The sequence below is a fragment of the Acinonyx jubatus genome, chromosome D3 (genome assembly GCF_027475565.1).
Source record: "Acinonyx jubatus isolate Ajub_Pintada_27869175 chromosome D3, VMU_Ajub_asm_v1.0, whole genome shotgun sequence".
Taxonomy (NCBI): Eukaryota; Metazoa; Chordata; class Mammalia; order Carnivora; family Felidae; genus Acinonyx; species Acinonyx jubatus.
In genome coordinates this window covers 5,985,728-6,008,193 of record NC_069392.1, presented here as the reverse complement: position 1 = coordinate 6,008,193, position 22,466 = coordinate 5,985,728, and the positions used below count along the sequence as shown (strand labels likewise).

The 22,466-nt window shown below is 47.3% G+C and overlaps 1 protein-coding gene across 5 annotated transcripts in view; it reads left to right on the top strand.

Moving 5' to 3' along the window:
- Nucleotides 1-22,466, top strand: part of DNAH10 (dynein axonemal heavy chain 10) — a 141,517-nt gene that overhangs the window by 60,524 nt on the left and 58,527 nt on the right. For all 5 annotated transcript variants that reach the window (XR_008291630.1, XM_027044238.2, XM_053205976.1 and 2 more), the window contains 13 exons: nt 1,436-1,589; nt 3,019-3,252; nt 5,520-5,642; nt 7,253-7,486; nt 10,204-10,427; nt 12,714-12,983; nt 13,082-13,265; nt 14,575-14,709; nt 15,342-15,494; nt 17,444-17,632; nt 18,112-18,258; nt 18,818-19,009; nt 20,592-20,710. Coding sequence is in view for 4 of the 5 variants with exons in the window: in XM_027044238.2 (XP_026900039.2) it covers nt 1,436-1,589; nt 3,019-3,252; nt 5,520-5,642; nt 7,253-7,486; nt 10,204-10,427; nt 12,714-12,983; nt 13,082-13,265; nt 14,575-14,709; nt 15,342-15,494; nt 17,444-17,632; nt 18,112-18,258; nt 18,818-19,009; nt 20,592-20,710 (2,358 nt within the window). In the remaining variant the exon portion in view is untranslated. The remainder of the gene's footprint in view (nt 1-1,435; nt 1,590-3,018; nt 3,253-5,519; nt 5,643-7,252; nt 7,487-10,203; nt 10,428-12,713; nt 12,984-13,081; nt 13,266-14,574; nt 14,710-15,341; nt 15,495-17,443; nt 17,633-18,111; nt 18,259-18,817; nt 19,010-20,591; nt 20,711-22,466) is intronic.

Below are 22,466 nucleotides of genomic sequence, written 5' to 3'. Positions count from 1 at the left end.
GGGTAGAGAGTCACGGAATGGCATCTAATGGCGTCATTCTGCTCAGCAAGAAAGCCATGCCAGACAATTCCCTTCCAATCCTCGTGATGACGCCAGTGAGTAAGCCTCTCTTCGGTGCCAGGTGTGTCTCTGACATCTCTCTACACCCGTGGATCTCCCTTCAGCAGGTGCAGGTGGCCCTCAGGCCCGGGGCGACATGGGTTCTAAGCCCGTCTTTGTCACTGTTCTACAGGGCCACTTGGGTGCTCCCTTTGATCTATGCATTCCTCAGTTTTCCCAACTAGATAGAAGAAGTATCTTCTAGCTAAAGTTCCCTGTTCTTTTGACGCCACAACCCAGTACTTCCTAGACTTAGATCATTTCTTAACCATTTTTGTCCCATCTCCGCCAATATCACGTATACTGTCACTACTCTGTTTGTTTCCCATCAGCTTATTTTTTTTTACTCGAGTGTGTTCTAAGAAGAAAGTTACACCACCATTATAAATGGGAAACCAAAAGCTTTTGCCATGAATAGAAAGTAATTATAAAAATAAAAAACATTTAGGGCCTCCTGGGTGGCTCAATCGGTTAAGCGTCCGACTTCGGCTCAGGTCATGATCTCACCATCCGTGAGTTCGAGCCCCGCGTCGGGCTCTGTGCTGACAGCTCGGAGCCTGGAGCCTGCTTCGGATTCTGTGTCTCCCTCTCTCTCTGCCCCTCCCTGACTCATGCTCTCCCTCCGTCTCAGAAATAAACAAACATTAAAAAAATTAAAAAAAAAAAGGCAAATCCACAGGCCAAATGCAAACCTTAAAAGAAGACCAGATCGGGTGGAGCGCTTTGTGCTCAATGCTTCCGCGTGCACAGATCCTCCTGCCTATAGGGGATCCCTTCTTACTGTCTCCATCACTTGGTGGTTTTTCGCATAGCTCTCAAAGCAATTTGTGATTATTTAATGCACAGATTTGTGTTAGCGTGTGCTGGCCGTGTCCCCGAGGACGTGGTAGCGTTCCCGTGGGCAGGAGCTTTGCCCTTTGTCACGGGCACCTCTGACGGCTAGCTCACTGCCTGGCGCAGATCTAAGAGTGAGATAAAAACTGACCAAATGCACGGCAGCTCACGGCTTTCACCAGGGTCTCAAACAGGCTGAGTGAGCCGACAGAGGTCAAGATCACTAGTCTATATATAGACTCTGTGACGGAAGCAGGTTCCAAAAAGTTAAAAGCTGCCTATTTTCTTAGATGGTTGGGAAGACTAGCCATGCAAGAGTGTTTCTTGATAGAGGTTGTTTCCTGGGTTCGATTCTGGAAGCCAGGGGGATTTTGGAAAACTTTGGAGATGCAATTCCAATGATGTCCTCAATAAATGGGGTTTGTCCTGTGATTTAAGTGGGAATAATGAAATCCATCACTGAATCCAGGAAGCACAAAGGTTTTAATGCGGATGCTTTCAGGCATTGGAAAGAACTTATGGAAAAAACAGGCGTAACGTTTGAAATGACAGAGACGTTCACCTTGGAGAACATGTTTGCCATGGAACTTCACAAACACACAGATGTTCTCAGTGAGATCGTAACGGCTGCCATCAAGGAGATTGCCATTGAGAAAGTAAGGCTGTTATAAAACAACGTAGAAAAGAAAACTATTTTTATCTTAATTTATTTGAATTCCAGTATAGTTAACATACAATGTTATTAGTTTCAGAGAATTTTTTTTTTAACGCCAAGAGAAAATGTGTTTGTTCTAGTACTTGTATTTGAGTAATAAAGAATTATTTGCTCTAGAGGAGTCTGGGTGGCTCAGTCAGTTAAGCATCTGGCTCTCTCTCTCTCTCACATTTATTTATTTTGGAGAGACAGTGAGAGAGAGCGAGCACAAACAGAAGAGGACCAGAGAGACAGGGAAACACAGAATCTGAAGCAGGCTCCAGGCTCTGAGCTATCAGCACAGAGCCCGATACAGGGCTTGAACCCACAAACTGCGGGATCATGACCTGAGCTGACGTCAGATGCCTAACCGATTGAGCCATCCAGGTACCTCTTGTCTCTTAATTTCAGCTCATGTCATGATCTCACAGTCCTAAGATTGAGCCCCAAGTCGAGCTCTATGCTGAGTGTGGAGCCTGCTTAGGATTCTCTCTCACTGCCCCTCTCTCCTGCTAGTACTCTTTCTTTCTCAAAAATAACAAAGTAATAAAAAAAAAGTGAAAACAATTATTTGCCTAAGAAATAGGACTTCTGCCTTGGTTAAATTTTTGTTGTTCTAAATTATCATTTCACCTCCAATGTATTTATTAAAGAAAGAATGGATGTTGATGGTACAAAACTGACAAATCACAATTCTGCTGCCTGAAGATAATTATTTCAGTGTATATGTAAAAACGCAGGGGAGACACATGCAACCACATGCATATACACACATGTGCACACTATACAAATAGTCACACAAACCTGTCAACGTACCTGCACATAGTGTATATACCCATATACATACATGCACATGCATGCACGTGTACATAAATGCACATACCACATAGACATAGGTACATGACACCACGTATACATGTGCACATACACATCGTACACACATACATGTAAATAGCGATGCAGCTGGTTTTTGAAAATATAATCATAAATAGGCATATTACTCTGTAATTTGATTTTCTTGCTTAACAGTAAACACAGGAGCAGGACCTCCCAGGTATGCAAGAGGCAGACTAGGAGACTTAGACCCTGGTTCTAGAGCCAAGTGAACTGGCTGAGCTGCTCTTTGAGCACCCAGTTCCCATCGCTCTAAAACATGGGTAATAGCCCTTACTTCACTAGGGTGCTTTGAGCACCGAAGGTGATCACATATGCAAGTGCTTGGTAAGTAATGACCAGGGTCACCGTGACAGGCTCTCCACTTACCTGGGAAACTGACACAGACTCTGGCTTGAGCAGTTGACCAAAGGCAAGCTCAGGAAGTTGCTGTGGGGTTTGGAGTTCTGTTTTTCCAACGTATGTGCCCGAACCACTCTTTTCATATTCCTGACCAGGCTGTGAAGGAAATCTTGGACACGTGGGAAAGCATGAAGTTCACCGTGGTCAAGTATTACAAAGGCACACAGGAGCGAGGCTACATCTTGGGATCGGTGGATGAAATCATCCAGTGCCTTGACGACAACATGGTCAATCTCCAAAGCATCTCAGGAAGCAGATTTGTGGGGCCTTTTCTGCAAACTGTTCACAAATGGGAAAAAACACTTTCTCTAATAGGGGAAGTCATTGAGGTGAGAGAAAACCAGGAAAGCGCTTTTGTATGAGAAGATTTTCTGCTCAGACACTGATGACTCTCTGACATACTTTTTCTGGGTTGATGTATTCTGGGGTGTGTGTGGGCACGATTACAGGAGTCCATCTGGGTTTTTATTTCAACAAATGCATTTTTAACTTCCACAATTCTTCTTTTTCATATGTCCCTATTCTTTTTTTTTTTTTATAAAGTTTATTTTGTTTTTGAGAGAGATGGAGAAGTACAAGTGGGGGAGGGGGCAGAGAGAGAGGGAGACAGAGAATCCTAAGCAGACTCTGAGCTGTCATGCAGAGCCTGACGAGGGGCTTGAACCCACTCATTTGTCCCTTTTCTTGTTTGATTCTGTCCTGTTCTTGTTGCCAGGATATACTTTTACCTCCTTTATCACACTGAAGAATTCAAACATATTTAAAGCCCTTTTCAGATTTCTCCATATTTATTCTTTTCTCAAGCCAGGATTTTCCTCTTTTTTGTGTGTGTACGTGACCATCTTTCATGGTAGTGGGTTTTTCTCTTTGTGATTTATTTATTTTTAAAGTTCATCTCACATAACAGGTTTTTACCTGTGCTTGCCTCACTTTGTCACGTGTTTTTGCAGTTTCTCCAGGTTGGCACTGGACAAGGTGGCTTGGGGCTTTCTTCTTTTGTGGGAGATACTAGTTCAGACCTCTGTGAGCAACCCAGGTTCATCTCACCATTTTTTTAAATGTTTGTTTATTTTTGAGAGAGAGAGAGAGAGAAAGACACAGAGCACGAGCAGGGGAGGGGCAGAGAGAGAGGGAGACACAGAATCCAAAGCAGGTTCCAGGCTCCGAGCTGTCAGCACAGAGCCTGACACAGGGCCGGAACCCACAAATTGTGAGCTCATGACCCGAGCTGACGTTGGATGCTTAACCGGCTGAGCCACCGGGCGCCCCTCATCTCACCATTTTTGCATGGCTGTCTCTTTCCCCCTCCCCAGACTACGGGCAAGTGCCTGTTCCATGGGACTGGCTAGGGGGTGTGGTCCAGGCCCTCACCCCTCTCACACATGTGCTTCCTTCCTTTGCTTGCTTTTTTATTTTTTAATCTATGGCTTTTCATTAGGTAGGACATAGTACTGTTTTTTTTCCTTTATTAAATGTTTTTTAAAAAATGGAAGTGAAATTTACATAACATGAAATTAATCACTTTAAAGTGCACAATTTCATGGCATTTAGTACATTCACAATGTTGTGCAACCATACCCCTGACTAGTTCCAGAACATTTTCATCATCTCAGAAGAAAATCTCATACCCATTAGAAGCAGTCACTTACGTTTCTCTGTCCCTCTAGCCCCTGGCCACCACTGATCTGTTTCCTGTGTGAATTAATCTGTTTCACACAAATGGAATCACGTAACGTGTGGCCTTCTGTGTCTGGCTTCTTTCACTTAGCATCCTATTTTCTTTTTTAATTTTTTTAAAGTTTATTAATTTTGAGGGAGAGACAGAGTGAGTGAGCAGGGGCGGGGCAGAGAGAGAGGGAGAGAGAGAATGCCAAGCAGGCTCTGTGCCATCAGATGGAGCCCAGTACAGGGCTTGAACTCACAAACTGCAAGTTCATGATCTGAGCCCAAACCAAGAGTCAGACGCTTAATGGACTGAGCCACCCAGGGGCTCCATAGTGTCCTGTTTTCAAGGTTCATGCACATTGTAGCGGATATCAGTGCCTCATTCTTTTTATGGCTGACTCATAAGTCCACTGTGTGGAGAGACCACATTTTGGGTGTTCGTTCTTCCGCTGGCAGCCATTGGGTTATTTCTACCTCTTGGCTGATGAGCAGAGTTCTGCCGTGAGCATTCATGTACAACTATTTTTTGAGTCCCCGTTTTCGGTTCTGTTGGGTCTATGCCTTGTGGGTGCAGTCGTGGGTCACATAGCGTTTGGCTCAGTTTTTGCGCGGGCTTCTTTATGATCTGCCCTTTATTCCTCTCCTTAATGAGGCTCTCCAACCCCTGCTCACAAGTAGAAGCTTCCTCCCTGTCTTGGGCTGCTGAAGACTTTTCTTTTGCTTTTGAGTGTGGCCGTGTACCTTAAAATACATAGCTCCACTTTCTGCATCATTCTTGTGTATTTGGAAAGGAGGGTATGCACTCGCTCTGCCACCTTGCCTGGGAACACTTTTGACCTGAGTCGATGTGGATCTGTCCCACGTTAGGGTGGGATTTTGCCATATGTACCTCGAGGTACCCATTGCTGACGTTGACGTTGTGCATTTCCAGATTTGGATGCTGGTTCAGAGGAAATGGATGTATCTTGAAAGCATTTTTATCGGTGGAGACATCAGGTCGCAACTTCCAGATGAGGCGAAGAAGTTTGACAACATCGACAGAGTATTTAAAAGGGCAAGTGACTGGCTTCTATTTTAGTCATGAAAGGACACGGATGAGAGATACTTTTAGTTATGTTTCTGCATGTAGTGTTTTGTCTATTAAGTAGCTTCTGAATTTCTTAAATCATTATATATGACCTTAATCCATTCAGTAAAAATTTCTCTTGGGTATCAAGCCACTGGCATATGGCACTGGAACTTTTTTATATTTATTTTTCATTATAAAAGTAACACTTAAAAAGCCTGGAAAATCCGGAAAGGTAGAAAAAAATGTATCTTCCAGAGTTCCGTCACATTGACATGACCACTGCAGTATGCCATATGCTTTTTTTTCCCCCTGTGTACATGAATTTAAAAACACGACGATAACGGCATTTTATATAATTTTCTCATAATTTTCTTTTGATGTTATAAGAAATGCACTTCATATGATGAAACTGAGAAGGGATTTGAATGCCTTTATATACCGTTCCATTGAGTGGCTTGACATTAGATGATTGTCGTCTAGTAACGAGACATCTTATTCAAAGGGGAATTCATTGCATTCATAAATAATTCGTAGGCTTGTGCCTCGTGCCTTTTGCACGTTTAGGATGAATATCTTACGAGGGGTTGTTGGAAGGTAAATTGCCCATGAAGGCGTATTGCTCATTGCAGAGTCCTTCCAGGAAAGGGTTGTGTCCGTCATCACTGCCCCTAGTAATTAGGGGTGGGGGTTTTAACCCAGAGCCTCGGGGCTTTGCTGCTCAGCGGTCTGCAGTGCTCTCCAGTTAGGAGGGGCTGGTTCACATTTGGGTCTCCTTTATCCATTAGAGTTTATAACATTTTCTTATTCATTTGCATAAGCTTTTTTTTAAACTTAAGAAAAAATCACACAATGGATACCTATTTATTATAGAAGGATTTAGATACTATAAAAAAAAGTAAAAGAAAAAAAGGCAAAAAATATCTACAATCTCATACCCAAGATTACCATGTTGACAGTTTAACAAGTATCTTTCCAGAATTTGTTTATTCCTATGTTAACACATACATAAATATTATAAATATTCCACAAAATAACATCATTCTTACCCATGTGATCATTTAAAATTTTTTTTAAACATCTTTGACATATCTGTCAATAGGTGAACATCTAAATGATCACTTACAGCCAGTGACTGACCTAAGTTCCTATTCCTGGACGTTTAGGATAGTTCCCTTCCCCCTCCCCCCTTTGCCATTCTGAAAGGTGCTAGTGAACATTCCGGAACATACGCACTGCCCAGAGCAGACGTGCCGCTTTCATCCATCCAGCCCACGTTCCCGGAGGCTCTTCTGTGCGCAGGCGCTGGTGCTGGCACGTGGGGCCTGTCCGTGAGCAAAAGAGCTTAAAAATCTCTACCCCAGACCGCTGGCCTTCTAGTGGGAAGGTGGACAAAATGAGCACCGGAAATAAGTAAACGGCACGTAGTTCGCTGGGAGGTGCTCGGGGGATGCTTATTTAAACGTGCGACGTTTCTGCCGCGTTGGCCCCCGGAGGGCTGCGGTCCGGGTGTCTGTTGGTTCTGTCGTCTGCCGAGCCGGCGCCGAGCGGCGATCCCGCTTGCCCGGCCCGACGGCTCCCCTCTCGCCCTCGTGCAGATCATGGGCGAGACCTTAAAGGACCCCGTGATCAAGAGATGCTGCGAGGCCCAGAACCGGCTGGGCGACCTGCAGAACATCAGCGAGGGCCTGGAGAAGTGCCAGAAGAGCTTAAACGACTACCTGGACTCCAAGAGAAACGCTTTCCCGAGGTTCTTCTTCATTTCTGACGATGAGCTGCTCAGCATCCTCGGGAGCAGCGACCCGCTGTGCGTCCAGGAGCACATGATCAAGGTGCGCCGCCCCGCCGGAAGCCGCCGCGGAAGCTCGGCAGCTGCGGTTTGCTCCGTCCCAGATCCCCGAACCTGCTGCGGGCGCGGGGGGCGGGCGCTCAGTCCGTTAAGCAACCGGCTCTTGGTCTCGGCTCAGGTCATGATTTCATGGTTTGTGGGCTCGAGCCCCACATCAGGCTCTGTGCTGAGTGTGGACTCCGCTTGTGATTCTCTCTCTCTCTCTCTCTCTCTCTCTCTCTCTCTCTCTGTTTCTATCCCTCCCCCGCTCACTCTCAATCTCGCAAATAAATTTAGAAAATAGTTTAAAAAAATTAAAAAAAGACAAATGGTGCTGGGCTTTCATCTGAAACATAAATCTGATGAAATCCACTATAGCCTGAAATTACAAAAAAATCCCACTGTTGTTTGTTGCTCTTTTTCTATAGCCCCAAAACACTTTTCTTTTTTTTGGAGAAACTAAAAAGAATATAGCAATGCACAAAGGCTAATATAATAAGCAGAGAGGTGGTACAGGACAGTGCTTCGGCATGTGGACTCTGGACTCAGATTGCCTGGGTTCAAATCCCAGGTCTACACAGATTTGCTGTGTGACTTTTGGCAAGTTACTGAACCCCTCTGGGCATCAGTTTCCTGTCTGCAAATGGGGAAAACCCAATAGTTACCTGCTTCAGTGGAGTCGTTCTTAAGATGAAATGAGTTCGTATGTGTAAAGCACTCGGTGACCGTCTCATAATGTCGGCCGACATGACCTTATCCACCACCCAGAATTGACTGGTAACTAACTTGTTACCAGTGAGTCATATTTGCTTCTCTGCACCCTCTTTGTGAGACAAAGCTGTAGAGAGAAAGTGGCCATCCTCTTTGCCCCCATCACAATCCTTACTCCCCCTTCAAGAGGCAGCCACTGTCATGACTTCCCAGTGATTCGTTCCAGCCCCTGTTTTCATACTTGTACACGAACGCATGTGTATCTGTGAACAATACCGACTGGCAGGAAATGCAACAGATAAAACTGTCTCTGGTGATAGATGGCCAGAGCATGGCCAGAACGAATCTTGATCAGCTGGTCAAAGCTGTATATTTAGTATCAGCCCTCGGGTAGGGCTTCCCAGCTGTGGCAGTGTTGGTCAATGGGCCAGAGAATTCTTTGCTCTGTGTGTGTGCGTGTGTGTGTCGGGAATTGGGGGCTGTCCTGTATGCTGTGGGACGCTCGGCAGCATCCCTGGCCTCTACCCACCAGACGCCAGGAGCATCGCTCTCCGGTTATGACAACCAAAAATGTCTCCTGATGTTGCCCAGTGTCCCCTGGGGGCAGAATCATTTGTGGCTTTGAATCAGTGTGGTGGAATAATTCCTTTATTCCAGATAAACAAAGCGTTTGGGATCAAGTACATAACTCCATACTTTCCCTTTAGTTAATGCGGATTTCCTTCCTAAACCAAAATTTGTGTCTTTGATTTTTGTCTTTTTTTCTTAAAGGGGAGATGTGTGTGTGTGTGTGTGTGTGTGTGTGTGTAATTTTTTTATTAAAAAAATTTTAATCTTTATTTTTGAGAGAGAGAGAGAGAGAGAGAGTGCGCATGAGTGGGGGAGGGGCAGAGAGAGAAGGAGGCACAGAATCCGAAGTAGGCTCCAGGCTCCCAGCTGTCAGCACAGAACCCGACACGGGGCTTGAACTCACGGACCATGAGATCATGACCTGAGCCGAAGTCAGATGCTTAACCGACTGAGCTATCTGGTGCCCATATATATGTATATAATGTTTGTTTATTTTTGAGAGAGAGAGAGAGAGAGAGAACAAGCGGGGGAGGGGCAGAGAGGGAGAGAGAGGATCTCAAGCAGGCTCCAGCCTAGATCAGAGCCAGATGCAGGGCTTGATCCCACGAACCATGAGATCACGACCTGAGCTGAAATCAAGAGTTGGAGGCTTAATCGACTGAGCCCCCCCCCCCCCCCGCCCCCCGGGCATCCCGGAAGAGGTTTATATTTTGTTACCACTTTCAAAAAAAGATATTTTACTGTTTTAGAAAAGTGTATATCGTAGTACTTCATTTACCAGTGGCCCCTTTTGCAGACCCTCTGGCTTTATTGTTTAAAGCCTGTTGCCTTTTCCTTCTCCTCTCTGACACACGGAGTGCCTAGTCTTATACCCTGGGTCCTAAAAGACTCATCTTCCCCCCGAGTATCATTCTGGATCAAGAACAGTGCTGACAGGCAACAAATGGCCAGTGTTGAATGTGCTGGAGGCATATCTTGCACGGTGTTTGAGGTGACCCTTCTGACCTCATCTTGTAAGTGCCATGATTACGTCTCTTCCTGGCTGAGAGAGAAGCAACTTGTCCAAAGTCACCCAGCTGGGCCGTGGGGGAGGGATTCAGGCACGTCTCTGACTCCTCAGCCCTGGGCCATTTTGTCACCGGGCCTCTTCTGTCCAGATACCTCTCTGTACCCGCATGTACTCTAGAATCTCGTGTGTGGGAGGGAGTGTGTCTTCTTTTCCTTTCTTTCCTTTTTAGCCCCAAACAGACCTTTGCACAGTGCGGGATAGACGCGCGCACCCAAAGCGTGCTGCTGGAATGAGCAGCTGGGCGAGCGGACGCCTATTTGGTGCTGGCGTCCCGGGGGCTCCCGTGCGTGGTGGGGGGCTGGCTGCGGGCCATTCTTGGGCTCCACCGTCCAGCACACGGATCGCAGAGTGGACTCTCCCCTGTGTTGCAGATGTATGACAACATAGCACTGCTGAGGTTTAATGACGGGGACGGTGGAGAAAAGCTGGCGTCTGCCATGATCTCAGCAGAGGGCGAAGTCATGGAGTTCCGGAAGATCATACGGGCCGAGGGGCGCGTGGAGGACTGGATGACAGCAGTTTTGAACGAAATGCGGAGGACCAACCGGCTAATTACCAAAGAGGCTATTTTTAGATACTGTGAAGACAGAAGCAGGTAGGGTCGTAAATGTGAACGTGTGTCACTTTATTATATTAGCAGTCATAATGGATTAATATTAAAGGCTTGGGGTAGATTGAGTGACATTCCAAATGAAGTTTTCTTTTCTTGGAATAGCTAAGTTAGCCCGCGCCTTGTCTGTCTTTCAAGGATCGCCTAATTCAGGACTTCTCAAAGTGCGGTAGCATTGGACCGACAGTAGCAGGGCCCCTGGGAGCTTGTGACAAATGCAAATTCCTGGGACAGACTCCACCTCAGCCCCACGGGGCCATCTGTGTATCTTATAAGCTCCTCCCCAGGGATTCTGAGCACGCTCAGGCGTGAGAACCACTGGCCTGGTGACCCAACAGAAACCGGGTGTTCAGTAGGGTTCATCCGTGTAAAGTCGTTTCTAAGATATTTAACCGATGTCAATCACGCCTTGATTTTTCTGGCCTGAGAAGCTTCCGGGCACCAAGCTGAGCCACGCCTGCTTCTCATCGAGCAAAGGGCTGGCTTTAATGCGTGGTACATACGACATCTTTGGATGACTTGTGCCATTAGATTTAGGCGGGGCTCCCAGGAATATATTTGGCAGGGCCTTGATGGCAGACATAAAATCTCCATTATTATTTTAGGAGTGCTGTCCCTTTGATTTTAGACACTGAAAAACATCTAGTTAAATGAGCAGAGAATAGCCTTACAGTTGGATCATTATGATCCTATTTTTTAGGTGGTATAAAAATTGGTTTATGTCTTTATGTCCATCAAGTATACGTAGATATCTTCGGTAGTGTGCTGGTCATCAAGCTGGTTTTCTGAAGCAAACAAACAAAAAACCTTTGATTTAGAGAGTTTGTCAATTTACATGGTGTAGATACTCCCACCATGGCTGATTTCAAAGCTAGTGGAATAAGATAAGTGGTTTGAACATCAGCCTGCAAAATTCCCGAGTATTTGGCGGTAAACTCTCGTGAACTGGTAGGAGGCAGCTCCTGTACGTTATCAGCCATGTTCATTAATTGAACTACTATTTAATCGGATTCCTGCTCTGAGCTGATCACTGTGCCAGATGCTCATACAAAACTGAACGAGACAGAAATCACCGGCCCCCAGGAGAGGTGATCACGGAGCATTCTGCAGTCTCCTTAATGCCCCCAGATCAGAAGAATTTTACACCAGCGTTAGTTTTCTCGACATCATAACTGCCACGTTGCCAGGGTGCTGCTGTGTGTCACAGCGTGTGGTTGGTGGGAGACAGGGAAGGGAACCCGATGTGTCTGTATTACTCCTTTCCTCCCCAAACCCCCTCTGCTCGGGCACTGTTGTTTCTAACGACAAGGGTGAGTAGTTGAAATGAGTACATTGGTTTATTTGAGCAGACGTGTTTTGGCTTCACTGAGAAGACAGGCCCAGGGATACACAGCCCCAGAAAGCGCCCCTGTCCTGGTATTTGCCAGACGCCATCATGGTCACCTTAGCTGTGCCCTGAGTCACGTTATTTTTTCTGCTCAGCTTGCTTCTACCTCTCCTGATTTCCAGCTTCCTAGGTTCCCCATCACCTTTATCTAGTGTGTAGGGGTCATAATTATAGAGACTATTTAGGTTTTCGAGGTGCCATACAACTTTAAAGCAAGGTGGTAAAGCCTGATCTTTTTTTTGTTTTAAATACACTTTTAAATTTATTTTGCCATTAATTGTATGTCATCAGGATAATGACGTGGTAATTCACGGTCACTTTTCCTGGATTGGAACTTATAGCTCTGGGTCTGTTACTTTTTTTTTTTTTTTTTTTTTAATTTTTAACGTTTATTTTTGAGGGAGAGAGAGAGAGAGAGAGACAGAGAATGAGCAGGGGAGAGGCAGAGAGAGAGACAGAGACACAGAATCCGAAGCAGGCTCCAGGCTCTGAGCTGTCAGCACAGAGCCTGAGGCGGGGCTCAAACGCATGAACTCTGAGATCATGACCTGAGCTGAAGTCAGACGCTTCACTGACTGAGCCACCCAGGCGTCCCCAAAATGTAAACATTCTCATAATGTTCCCATAACATTAAGTCATTCTGAAAGGTCTATTAAGGCGTCTTTTCAAAGCGATCTAGCAGCTCCCTACACGGTCAGCTGTCACGGTCTCACGTGCGCATGTGGTCGGCTCGGGCTTTTCCTGTCTATCCGGAAGACTTCTTGCCATTTGCTTGCCTAGAGCCCTTCCTTTGCCTTTCCCCATTCTGCATCAAAGAACTAAATTCTTCCAGGGGCTGTTGTCTGGTACCAGTCCCTCAAGCAGGTGCGCCGTTTCCCCTTTAGAGTCGACTGGATGCTCCTGTACCAGGGGATGGTGGTGCTGGCCGCCAGCCAGGTGTGGTGGACATGGGAAGTGGAGGATGTCTTCCGCAAAGTGCAGAAAGGAGAGAAGCAGGCCATGAAGGACTATGGCAAGAAGATGCACGAGCAGATCGATGAGCTGGTCACTCGGATCACCATGTCCTTAAGCAGGAACGACAGGAAGAAATACAACACGGTCCTCATCATCGACGTCCACGCCAGAGATATAGTCGACTCCTTCATAAGAAGCAGGTGAGGCCCTTCTGGGGCGCCGGTGTCTCACAGTGTGTCCGGCCCTGCGCTTCGTCTCGCCGCCTCTCTGACCGCGTCTCCCGCTTGTCCCCTTCCAGCATCCTCGACGCCCGGGAGTTTGAATGGGAAAGTCAGCTGCGGTTTTACTGGGACCGGGGGCCGGATGAGCTGAACATCCGCCAGTGCACCGGCACCTTCGGCTACGGATACGAGTACATGGGTTTGAATGGGAGGCTGGTCATTACGCCGCTCACAGACCGAATTTACCTGACCCTTACTCAGGTGACTGGCCTCCTGGACCTTGTGGTTATCAGCTGCCTGTGGGTTTCTCGCTGAGCAGGATTAGGGTGATCAGAGACACTGTACCGGGTTGACCTGTGCCCCCTCCCCCCTCCAACAGCTCGATTTCAGACTTCCAGCCCTAGGTTCTGTGAACGAATACACTTCTGTTGTTTTAAGCCCCCTACTTGGTGGTAATTTGTTAGGGCAGCCCCAGGAAATTAATGCCGATAGTGAGGGGCATTGTTGTTTAAACCCCATAAATGAGTTTCAGATTGGAACGTGACTGGCTTGCCGCCTTTTGGGATTGGGCTGTTGCAGGTTCAGGTGGCGCCTGAAACCCCCGTCAGGTTTAATAATTTGCTAAAAGGATTCCCAGAACTCAGAAAAACCATTACAGTCACAGTTGTGGTTTATTATAGCAAGAGGACGCAGATTAAAATCGGCAGTAGGAAGGCTTAGGACAGGGTCCGGGCGAGACCAGGCGCGAAGCTTCAGCTTCCTCTCACGGTGTGGTTGTGCAGATGGCATTATTTCTTACAGCGGTGACACGTGGCAGCATGCATGAAGTATTGTCACCCAGGGAAGCTCCTCAGAGCCTTGGTGTCTAGGGATTCAGTTGGGGACTGGTCATGTAGCGATGGCTGATCACCCCGATGGCCGACGTTAGTCTCCAGCCCCTCTAGAAGTCAAGCTGATACCATGTGGCCCAAGGTCACTGTTCTCAGGACATTCCAGGGGCTTAGAGGTCAACTCCTAGAATCTGGAGACAAAGGGCCAAACCTTTCTTTGGGGAGGACTAATCCTTTACTGCACAGATGAACGTGTGTCCGTGAGCCCCAACTCTGGGACCTACCGGGACCTTGTCCTTAGTGTAGGCACAGATTCTCGCATGTTGCTTCATCCTGGGTGTACTGGTTCCTATATCATGCGGTGGGGGGTGGTCGGTAGCGGTCAGTGGAAAAACACAGAAAAGAAACATTAAGAATGGTGACTATCAGAAAAGGTGAGTGTGTCGGATGCCTGGATGGCTCGGTCGGTTGAGTGTCTGACTCTTGATTTTGGCTCAGGTCACGATCCCACCATTGTGGGATCGAGCCCCTCATTGGGCTCCATGCTGAGCATGAAGCCTGCTTAAGATTTTCTCTCTCTCTCCCTCTCTCTCTCAAGTAAATAATAAGAAAGGTGAGTGTGAACTTGTCCATTGCCACATGTATATATTCCACATAGATTATCACAGTGCTTTGGGAAATGACACCCGTTTCCTTGTGAGAATCAGACCAAGGTATGTTTTGCATTTCACTCATAACAGGCACTGTCCATGTATCTGGGAGGGGCCCCTGCTGGCCCAGCAGGTACTGGCAAAACCGAGACCACCAAGGATCTAGCCAAAGCCCTGGGCCTGCTCTGTGTTGTAACCAACTGCGGTGAAGGCATGGATTATAAGGTAAGGCCTTGTCGTCACTCCCGGTGCTGTGTTACTGGGCAGAGAGCTAAAAGCGGGGAATGGTAGGAAGGCTTTTCACCTCATTCTCTTCCGTGAAAACACATGGAGGCGGCTGGAAGAGTAGAGCTGAGAATCTTTCGCCCCCGGTCCCAGAACGTACATGTGTCGGCTTTGTTAGCAGCTTGTAGAGCAAGTGTCGCAAACAGAGATGCCACCAGAGCCACATAGATAACGAGGAAAGCAGCAGATAGAGACAATAGGGAGTGGTGAAGACTGTGGCCAAGTAGAAGGCAGTGCTTCGGCTGCGGGGGGAGCCACTGTTTAGCTGCGGTTGTTACCACTTGGGAAAGCGGACCGGTGTTGCTATAGTTTCCAGTATTTCAAGAGAGGCCAGAGATCTGGAGTTTTCCATGCAAATCCTTAACTTGTAAAATCCTGTGAATGGGAGCTGGCCCATGAGAGGGTCCCGGAAGTGTTACCAGAAAGATCCATTCGTGGGGTGGTTGGCCAGCTGCCTCTCTGCCAACCTGATGTTCACTGTCTGCTTTAATTTAGGCGATGTCTCCGCAAACGTATCGCTTGCAGTTTGAAAGATAAAAATTGCCCTTGTCCTGACATTTCTTTCATTCTAGGCCATTGGGAAGATTTTCTCTGGCCTCGCCCAGTGTGGGGCCTGGGGCTGCTTTGACGAGTTTAATCGAATCGACGCCTCTGTGCTGTCGGTCATCTCGTCCCAGATTCAGACGATCCGAAACGCTCTGATCCATCAGGTGACCACGTTCCAGGTGAGGCTGAGCGCGGGGCCTGCCTGGACCACATGCTCCAGGGCTGAAACCTCACCAGGTGGTGGGTAGTCGCCCTTCCGGACCAGGCTGCTGACAGATGATTTGACAGACTTCTGCTTTCAAATTGGGATGGTTGGGTTTTCCAAAATAATCAGCATCTTTGCCAATTAAGGACTGGGGTATTCTAAGAACTTTGAACTAATTGCAGACATATGCAAAGTTGCTATCGGTGGGCAAGGCAGTGTTCTCAAATAAGTGATGTACAGAACCCCCTTTAAAGGAGAAAAACATTCGTGGTCACTTCCCAAGTTTGAGAAAAAAGGCAGCCTTAAAGATTAATGTCCCATGGGGCGCCTTGGGTGGCTCGGTCGGTTAAGTATCCAACCTCGGCTTAGGTCATGATCTCACAGTTTGTGAGTTCGAGCCCCGCGTCGGGTTCTGTGCTGACAGCTCAGAGGCTGGAGCCTGCTTCAGATTCTGTGTCTCCCTCTCTGTCTTCCCCTCCCCTGCTCACTCACACATTCTCTCAACACAACAAACAAACAAACAAACAAATAAATAAATACAATCCATTCCATCTGATGAAGCTGGATGAGAATTTGGAGAAGCACGATCTAACTATATAATTCGCACACTCCAGAAGTGGGTTCTGTAACGAAAGGGACCAGAGTGGCCGGACCAGTCCCCTGCACCAGGGCCTCTCTGATCCCAGTGTACTTTGCTGCCCCTCCTGCCCCTGTGTCCCCGTGTGCCCTGCACTCTTGTCACCTCATGACACTCGCCCTGTAGGCGCACCATGTCTTGTCACACCGTATGTGTCCCTGTCTGCCTGGAATCGTCCGTCCTTCCTTTGTGCCTGAAATCTCCTATATATTCTCTGAGGCCCTACAGAGCCTCAGAAGTTCGGGACCCAAATGTGGCTCAGGCTGGTGCGGATTCGCTTGGGGGTACCTCCCTGGCCCTAGCCACCTGCCTGCTTTCCTCCCGGACCTCAGTGTGGCTCATTGTCGAGAGGTTATGTAAACTAGGTACTGGTAAACATTTTCGGGATTCCCAGAAAGGCTTTGGGTGGATTTCGTTTTAATTCGTTCTTCTGAAATCGTCCAGGGCTGGGCTTACTGCTTGTGAGGGAGGGAAATTGAACCTGCAATGCGTTCAGGTTGAATAATAAATAACCCGTCCGTCATCTCCGGGGGGCGGTCTGGGCCTCCTGTGGATATTGGGACATGGGTGGGAGTGGTCTCAGTGCAGCCTGGGGGGACGAGACAGGGGGAGCATCAGCTACCTGCTGGGCTGCCCCCCTTGTCACCGAGGCCACCTGTGCCTCATAAAAATAGAATTTCCTATTTTTTGTCTCTATGGTGGACCAGCGAAAGAAATAAAATAGTAAGCTCTTAGCAAAAAAAAGTTGAGGCAGGTGAAACTCAACTGTAGGCTAAAGAAATTCAAAATGTTGAGATTCCTGCAGTTTGTTGGTCCCCGAGGCACCCAGAGGATGAAGAGGTGGGAAGGGTTGATGTCCAGGTGCCTGGGGGGCGGAGTTGAGGCTGGATTCGGGGAGTCACAGGTAACCTGAATGAAAATCCACTTTGCGTGGGGCGCCAGACTGTGTGCTCGAGCACGGATCGCCAGACTGTGTGCTCGAGCACGGATCGCCTCGCTCAATCGCCACAACCTTGCGGAAAGGGAAACCGACTCAGAAGTTAGGTAACCTATTGGGGCTCACACAGCACCTCGGACCATCCCCAGGCTGCACTCCTTCCCCCCAGCTGCCACTTCTCAAGTGTGCAGACCCTTGATTTGGATCAGAGTTTGGGGAGGGCAAGGCTTGCCCCCTAGAACACTCAGGCCATAAGCACGAGGGCTCTACGTTTAACACCCGGAAACGGAAGGGAGCTGAAGGTGATGTCTGCCGGCCGTAACCTCCTTCCTTTCCTGTCACCCTCCAGTTTGAAGGGCAGGAGATCTCCCTGGACTCGAGAATGGGCATCTTCATCACCATGAATCCCGGCTACGCTGGCCGCACGGAGCTGCCCGAGTCAGTGAAGGCCCTCTTCAGGCCCGTGGTGGTGATCGTGCCCGACCTGCAGCAGATCTGTGAGATCATGCTCTTCTCGGAGGGCTTCCTCTGGGCCAAGGTGAGGCCTTGTGGTTGCCCGGCCTAGGCTCCGCCCTGGCTCTGCTTTCGGACTGGGGGCTTGGCAAGTTTGCATTCTGTGTGGCTTGCTTGCTGTCTGTCTGTCTGTCTGTCTGTCTGTCTCTCTCTCTCCCCCTCTCTCCCCTTCTCCTGCCCCTTTTTAAAATTGTGAGTTTTATTTTCAAATAATTTGACTCCCAAGAAGTGACAAGCAAAGCGCAGGGAGTTCTGTGTGCCCCTCCCCCAGCTTCCCCAGGGATGACACCTGACACCCCCAAGGCTGGTTGTCAGAACCGGGAAAGTGATGCGGGCGCTGTGCTTTCAGCTCAGCTACAGACTTTATCTGGATTCCGTCGGGTTTGCTTGTTCATAGAGCAGTTCCGTCTGAGCACCCGTACGTCCGTTTTCTTTGTAGAATCATGTCCCTTTGCTCTCGGGTCATTTTCTTTCTTTCTTTGTCATTATCTTTGATCACAAAAGACGCTGGCCAAAAAGATGACTGTCCTGTACAAGCTGGCCCGGGAACAGCTCTCCAAGCAACACCACTATGATTTTGGACTGAGAGCCCTGAAATCGGTGTTGGTAATGGCTGGAGAGCTGAAGAGAGGCTCTTCGGAACTTAGAGAGGTAGGGACCACGTGTACTCACGTCCTCTGGGTCTTCGGTTCCCACGCACCTGACAACCGCCAGGATGGGTGACGGGCTACTATATGGTACTCATGGGAAAGGTTTAGCCTTAGCTGTCACTTCACTGGGTTGCTGGCCTCAGTTGGGTCTCTTAGCCATTATATGGTTTGTTTTGTTTTGTTTCTAATTTGATTTATTACCGTAGGTCAATTTCAGTGTCTCCACGGCACCACAGTTTCTGATGCCTCTGATCAATCCATAATTGCAGGATGGTGGGGTGGAGGGATGGGGATAAACCCAGGCCTCAAGAAAGCACGAGTACGAATTTTGTGTCTTTTTCCGCTTTGCAATGAAAGCACAGGACCTACTCTGAAGCAGACTTCAGTCAGTGCTGCTCTGTGGGCAACAGGTTCACGTTTTTCTCTGGAGACTGTGCTGACAATGCTTCGTGTCTTATAATTTATAGAAAATTGCATTTTATATTTCATAAGAGGATCCCTAGACCAGTCTCCAGGTCTTTCAGAAATATCTTTGAAGGTGTCCGTTTCATTCCATCCAGGATGTGGTGCTGATGAGGGCCCTTCGAGACATGAATCTGCCCAAGTTTGTATTTGAGGACATCCCTCTTTTCCTCGGTTTGATTTCCGATCTGTTTCCTGGACTGGACTGCCCGCGTGTTCGCTACCCCGATTTTAATGACGCCGTAGAGCAGGTGCAGCAGGAGCACGGCTACATTGTCTTACCTGTCCAGGTAAGGCAGCGTGAAATGACTTCACGGGCTTCTTCTGGGTCCTTTGCATTGTTTGTGTTTGTTTTTTTTCATTAAAATATAAATAATATAACATTTACTGTCTTAACCATTTTTCCCTGCCTTTTTTTTTTTTTTTTTTTTTTTTAGTGTGGTAAGGTACACATACCATAAAAATTTCCATCTTACCCAGTTTTAGTCCAGGGTAGTAGTGTTAAGTATATTCGTATCGTGAAACAGATCTTCAGAACTTTTCCATTGTGTGAAACTGAGACTCTGTCCCCGTTAACCAGCGACTCCCCCCTCCTCTCCGCTTCCCCAGCCCCTGGCACCTACCTGGCACCCAGCCTTCTGCGTCTATGAATCTGACTCCTTTGGGGACTTCACGTAAGTGGAATCCTGAGGTATTTGTCCTTTTGTGACTGGCTTCTTTCACTTTGCATGTTTTCACGGCTCATCCGTGTAATAGCATGTGTCGGAATCACCTTCCTTTTTAAGGCAGAATAGTTTCCCACTGTATGTACATATCACCCACCCATTGTTTTTGGCATAATATGATAACTGAAGTATTTTGCTTTGGGGTCCAACCATTTAATGTTCTCTCCCCACCCCATCTTTTTTTTTTTCTCGAGTCACACATGCAAGGAAAACTAAATTAAATGTTACCGATAAGATTTTGATCATCTCAAGTCTGTAAGGTTGTATATGTCATCATTAAGCCATGAACTGCCAGAGTGTTCTGCTGAGGGTCTAAATGCCTAAAGCTTCAGGACCAGGGTGGCCACCTCTGGTCGGGCTATCTCGGGGCATCAGGCTACCCAGAGGCCTCGGGCTGGGGCAGCAGGTACTGGCCACAGATGAGAGAGCTCTTGGCACCTTTCCTGGCCCTGAGGTTTTCCTCTGGATGTGGTTGTTTAAAACAATGGGTTTTCTGGTGGGAATGTAAAATGGTGTAGCGGCTATTAGAAAAACAGCCCAGCGGTTCCCCAAGAAGTTACACACAGACTTAACCATATGACCTGTGTATCTCCCCAAGAGAAATGACATGTGTCCACACAAAAACTTGTACACAAATGTTTGTAGCAGCATTACCTGTAAGAAGGGAAAAATGAAAACGTGCAAATGTCCACCCATAGATGAATAAGCAAAATGTGATCTATCCGTGCAATGGGATTTTACTCAGCCACGAAGGAGAATCAAGTCCTGACCCACGATATAATGTGCATAAACCCTGGAAACGTGCTGAAAGTAGCCAGACACAAAGGCCCACATATACCGTGTGATTCCATTTATGTCATTCCATTTATTTATGGAGAGCGGGCAGATCCATGGGAACAGACAGCACATGAACAGCGCCAGCAGCTGGGGGCAGGGCTTAGAAGGGTTGACTACGGGTGCAGAGTTTTGGGGGTGGGGGAACGTGTGATGAAAACCCTCTAAGATTGAATGTCGTGATTGTGCCCGTACTAAAACCCACCGAATCGCACACTTGAAATGGGTGAACTGCATGGTAAGTGAATTATAGCTCAATAAAGCTGTTTTGAAAAAAGCTGTGTTACCCTAGCTACCAACGTTTGCCCCACAGGTGGATAAAGTGGTTCAGATGTTCGAGACCATGTTGACCCGCCACACGACCATGGTGGTGGGGCCCACGGGAGGGGGCAAGTCCGTCGTCATTAACACCCTGTGTCAGGCCCAGACCAAGTGAGTATGACCCCGAGGAGGGGGCCTCGTTGCCCGGTTGTGGTGGTATCACCTAGTTACACTTTGCTTTCTCGATTCCTGGGAGGTTAGGTTTGTCTTAAAACACTGCCTTTTTTAAATCATGAAAGTAAAAAGTTCATTCGTGTTTGAAACTACATTCAGCTACCACGGGGAAGACGTTTTCAAGCCAGGGTGTAATCCAGTCAGAAAGGAATGTGAAACATTTTTAATACCTTAGCTTCATGGCCACCAATTATTTTCATGACCCAGTCAGCTTCAGAATCGCATGCAATACAGAGTGAAACATACAGTCCTCAAAACTGAAATCTGAACACGTCAGTGTCCTAAACACCACTTTAGACTCGAAGTGGCTCGATTTGTTTCATTGCTGAGTTAGTCCACCTATTTTTATTTATTTTTGTTTTTATTTTTTTAAGAGAGAGAGTGAGCTTTCCTTTTTTTTTTTTTTTAATGTTTATTTATTTTTGAGAGAGACAGAGACAGAATGCAAGTGGGTTAGGGGCAGAGAGAGAGGGAGACACAGAATCCGAAGCGGGCTCCAGGCTCTGAGCGGTCAGCACAGAGCCCGACGTGGGGCTCGAACCCACGAACCGTGAGATCATGACCGGAGCCGAAGTCAGACGCTTAACTGACTGAGCCACTCGGGCGCCCCTAGTTCACCTATTTTAGAAGGCAAAACAGTGACCCTTGTGTGCATCACCCTGTGACCGGGATCATCTGTGAGGGAAGTATTTCACAAACAACCTTATAAAGATATTTTGAAAATTAACTGGTTAAGTTGTATTTTCTTGGTGTTCAGGTTGCTCCTTCAAAGTAAGGCAGGATGCTCACCATTATGCAACCCTTGTTATGGTATCAGAGTGGCCAAAAACAGAGTGTCCCCTCCCCAGATGAGTTAACCATTGCCAGCCCAGTGGGAGTTAGGAAAGGGATCTCACACTCCTGATACAGAATATTCTAAAGACCTGGAGTTGTCGTGCCCATCCTTGTACTGAAAACAGGTTTTCTCACCTCTCGTTCTCCTCCTAAGTAATAACTAGGTCCCAGAAAGACTTCGCTGCATGCAAATATTCCAGCAAAAATCTAAATCAAGACTTACGATCTTTGTGACGTGAACATTTCTAGATAGTCTATATAAGATCAGTGAGTAAGTGACTGCCATTTTTCCTTAATTCTTCTTATGTTTCTTATGAGAAGGCCAGTGGACAGTGGCTCCCTGGTTTCAAGTGGGTTGTGCCATAGCCCTCCTGCCTTTTGTTCTTTAATTAATTCATTGTTAGGTAGTTGATAGAACTGTCACATACGTGTGTGTATTTGCACGCCACCGTTATTTTTAGGTAGTTAATTATGAACTGTTTGTGCGAGGTGTGGTTTTCTGTAGATGAATCCATCCCATCGTGTTGCAGGAATTTGCAGGCATTATGGTGGCAAATGCCCCATTCACACGACGTACAAAGTCAGCAGCACAGAGCAGACATCCCGTAGATACGAGAGATTGAGCGTTAGTGGTCCAAGGGTGTGTTACGTAGTCCTGAACGACTGTTGTCTCTTGTATGCGAATTATGAAAACTTTACGTAAATCGTCACAGGCACGACTACGTAACTTAGCTTCTCATTGCCCTGAAAAGGCAAGGCTCTGCCTTCAGTTCAGATCTCGCTTGTGCTGGGGCCATATTTTTGGTGAAACATGGTTCCCTTGCATTAAAGAAATTTTTTTTTAAGTTTACTTATTTTT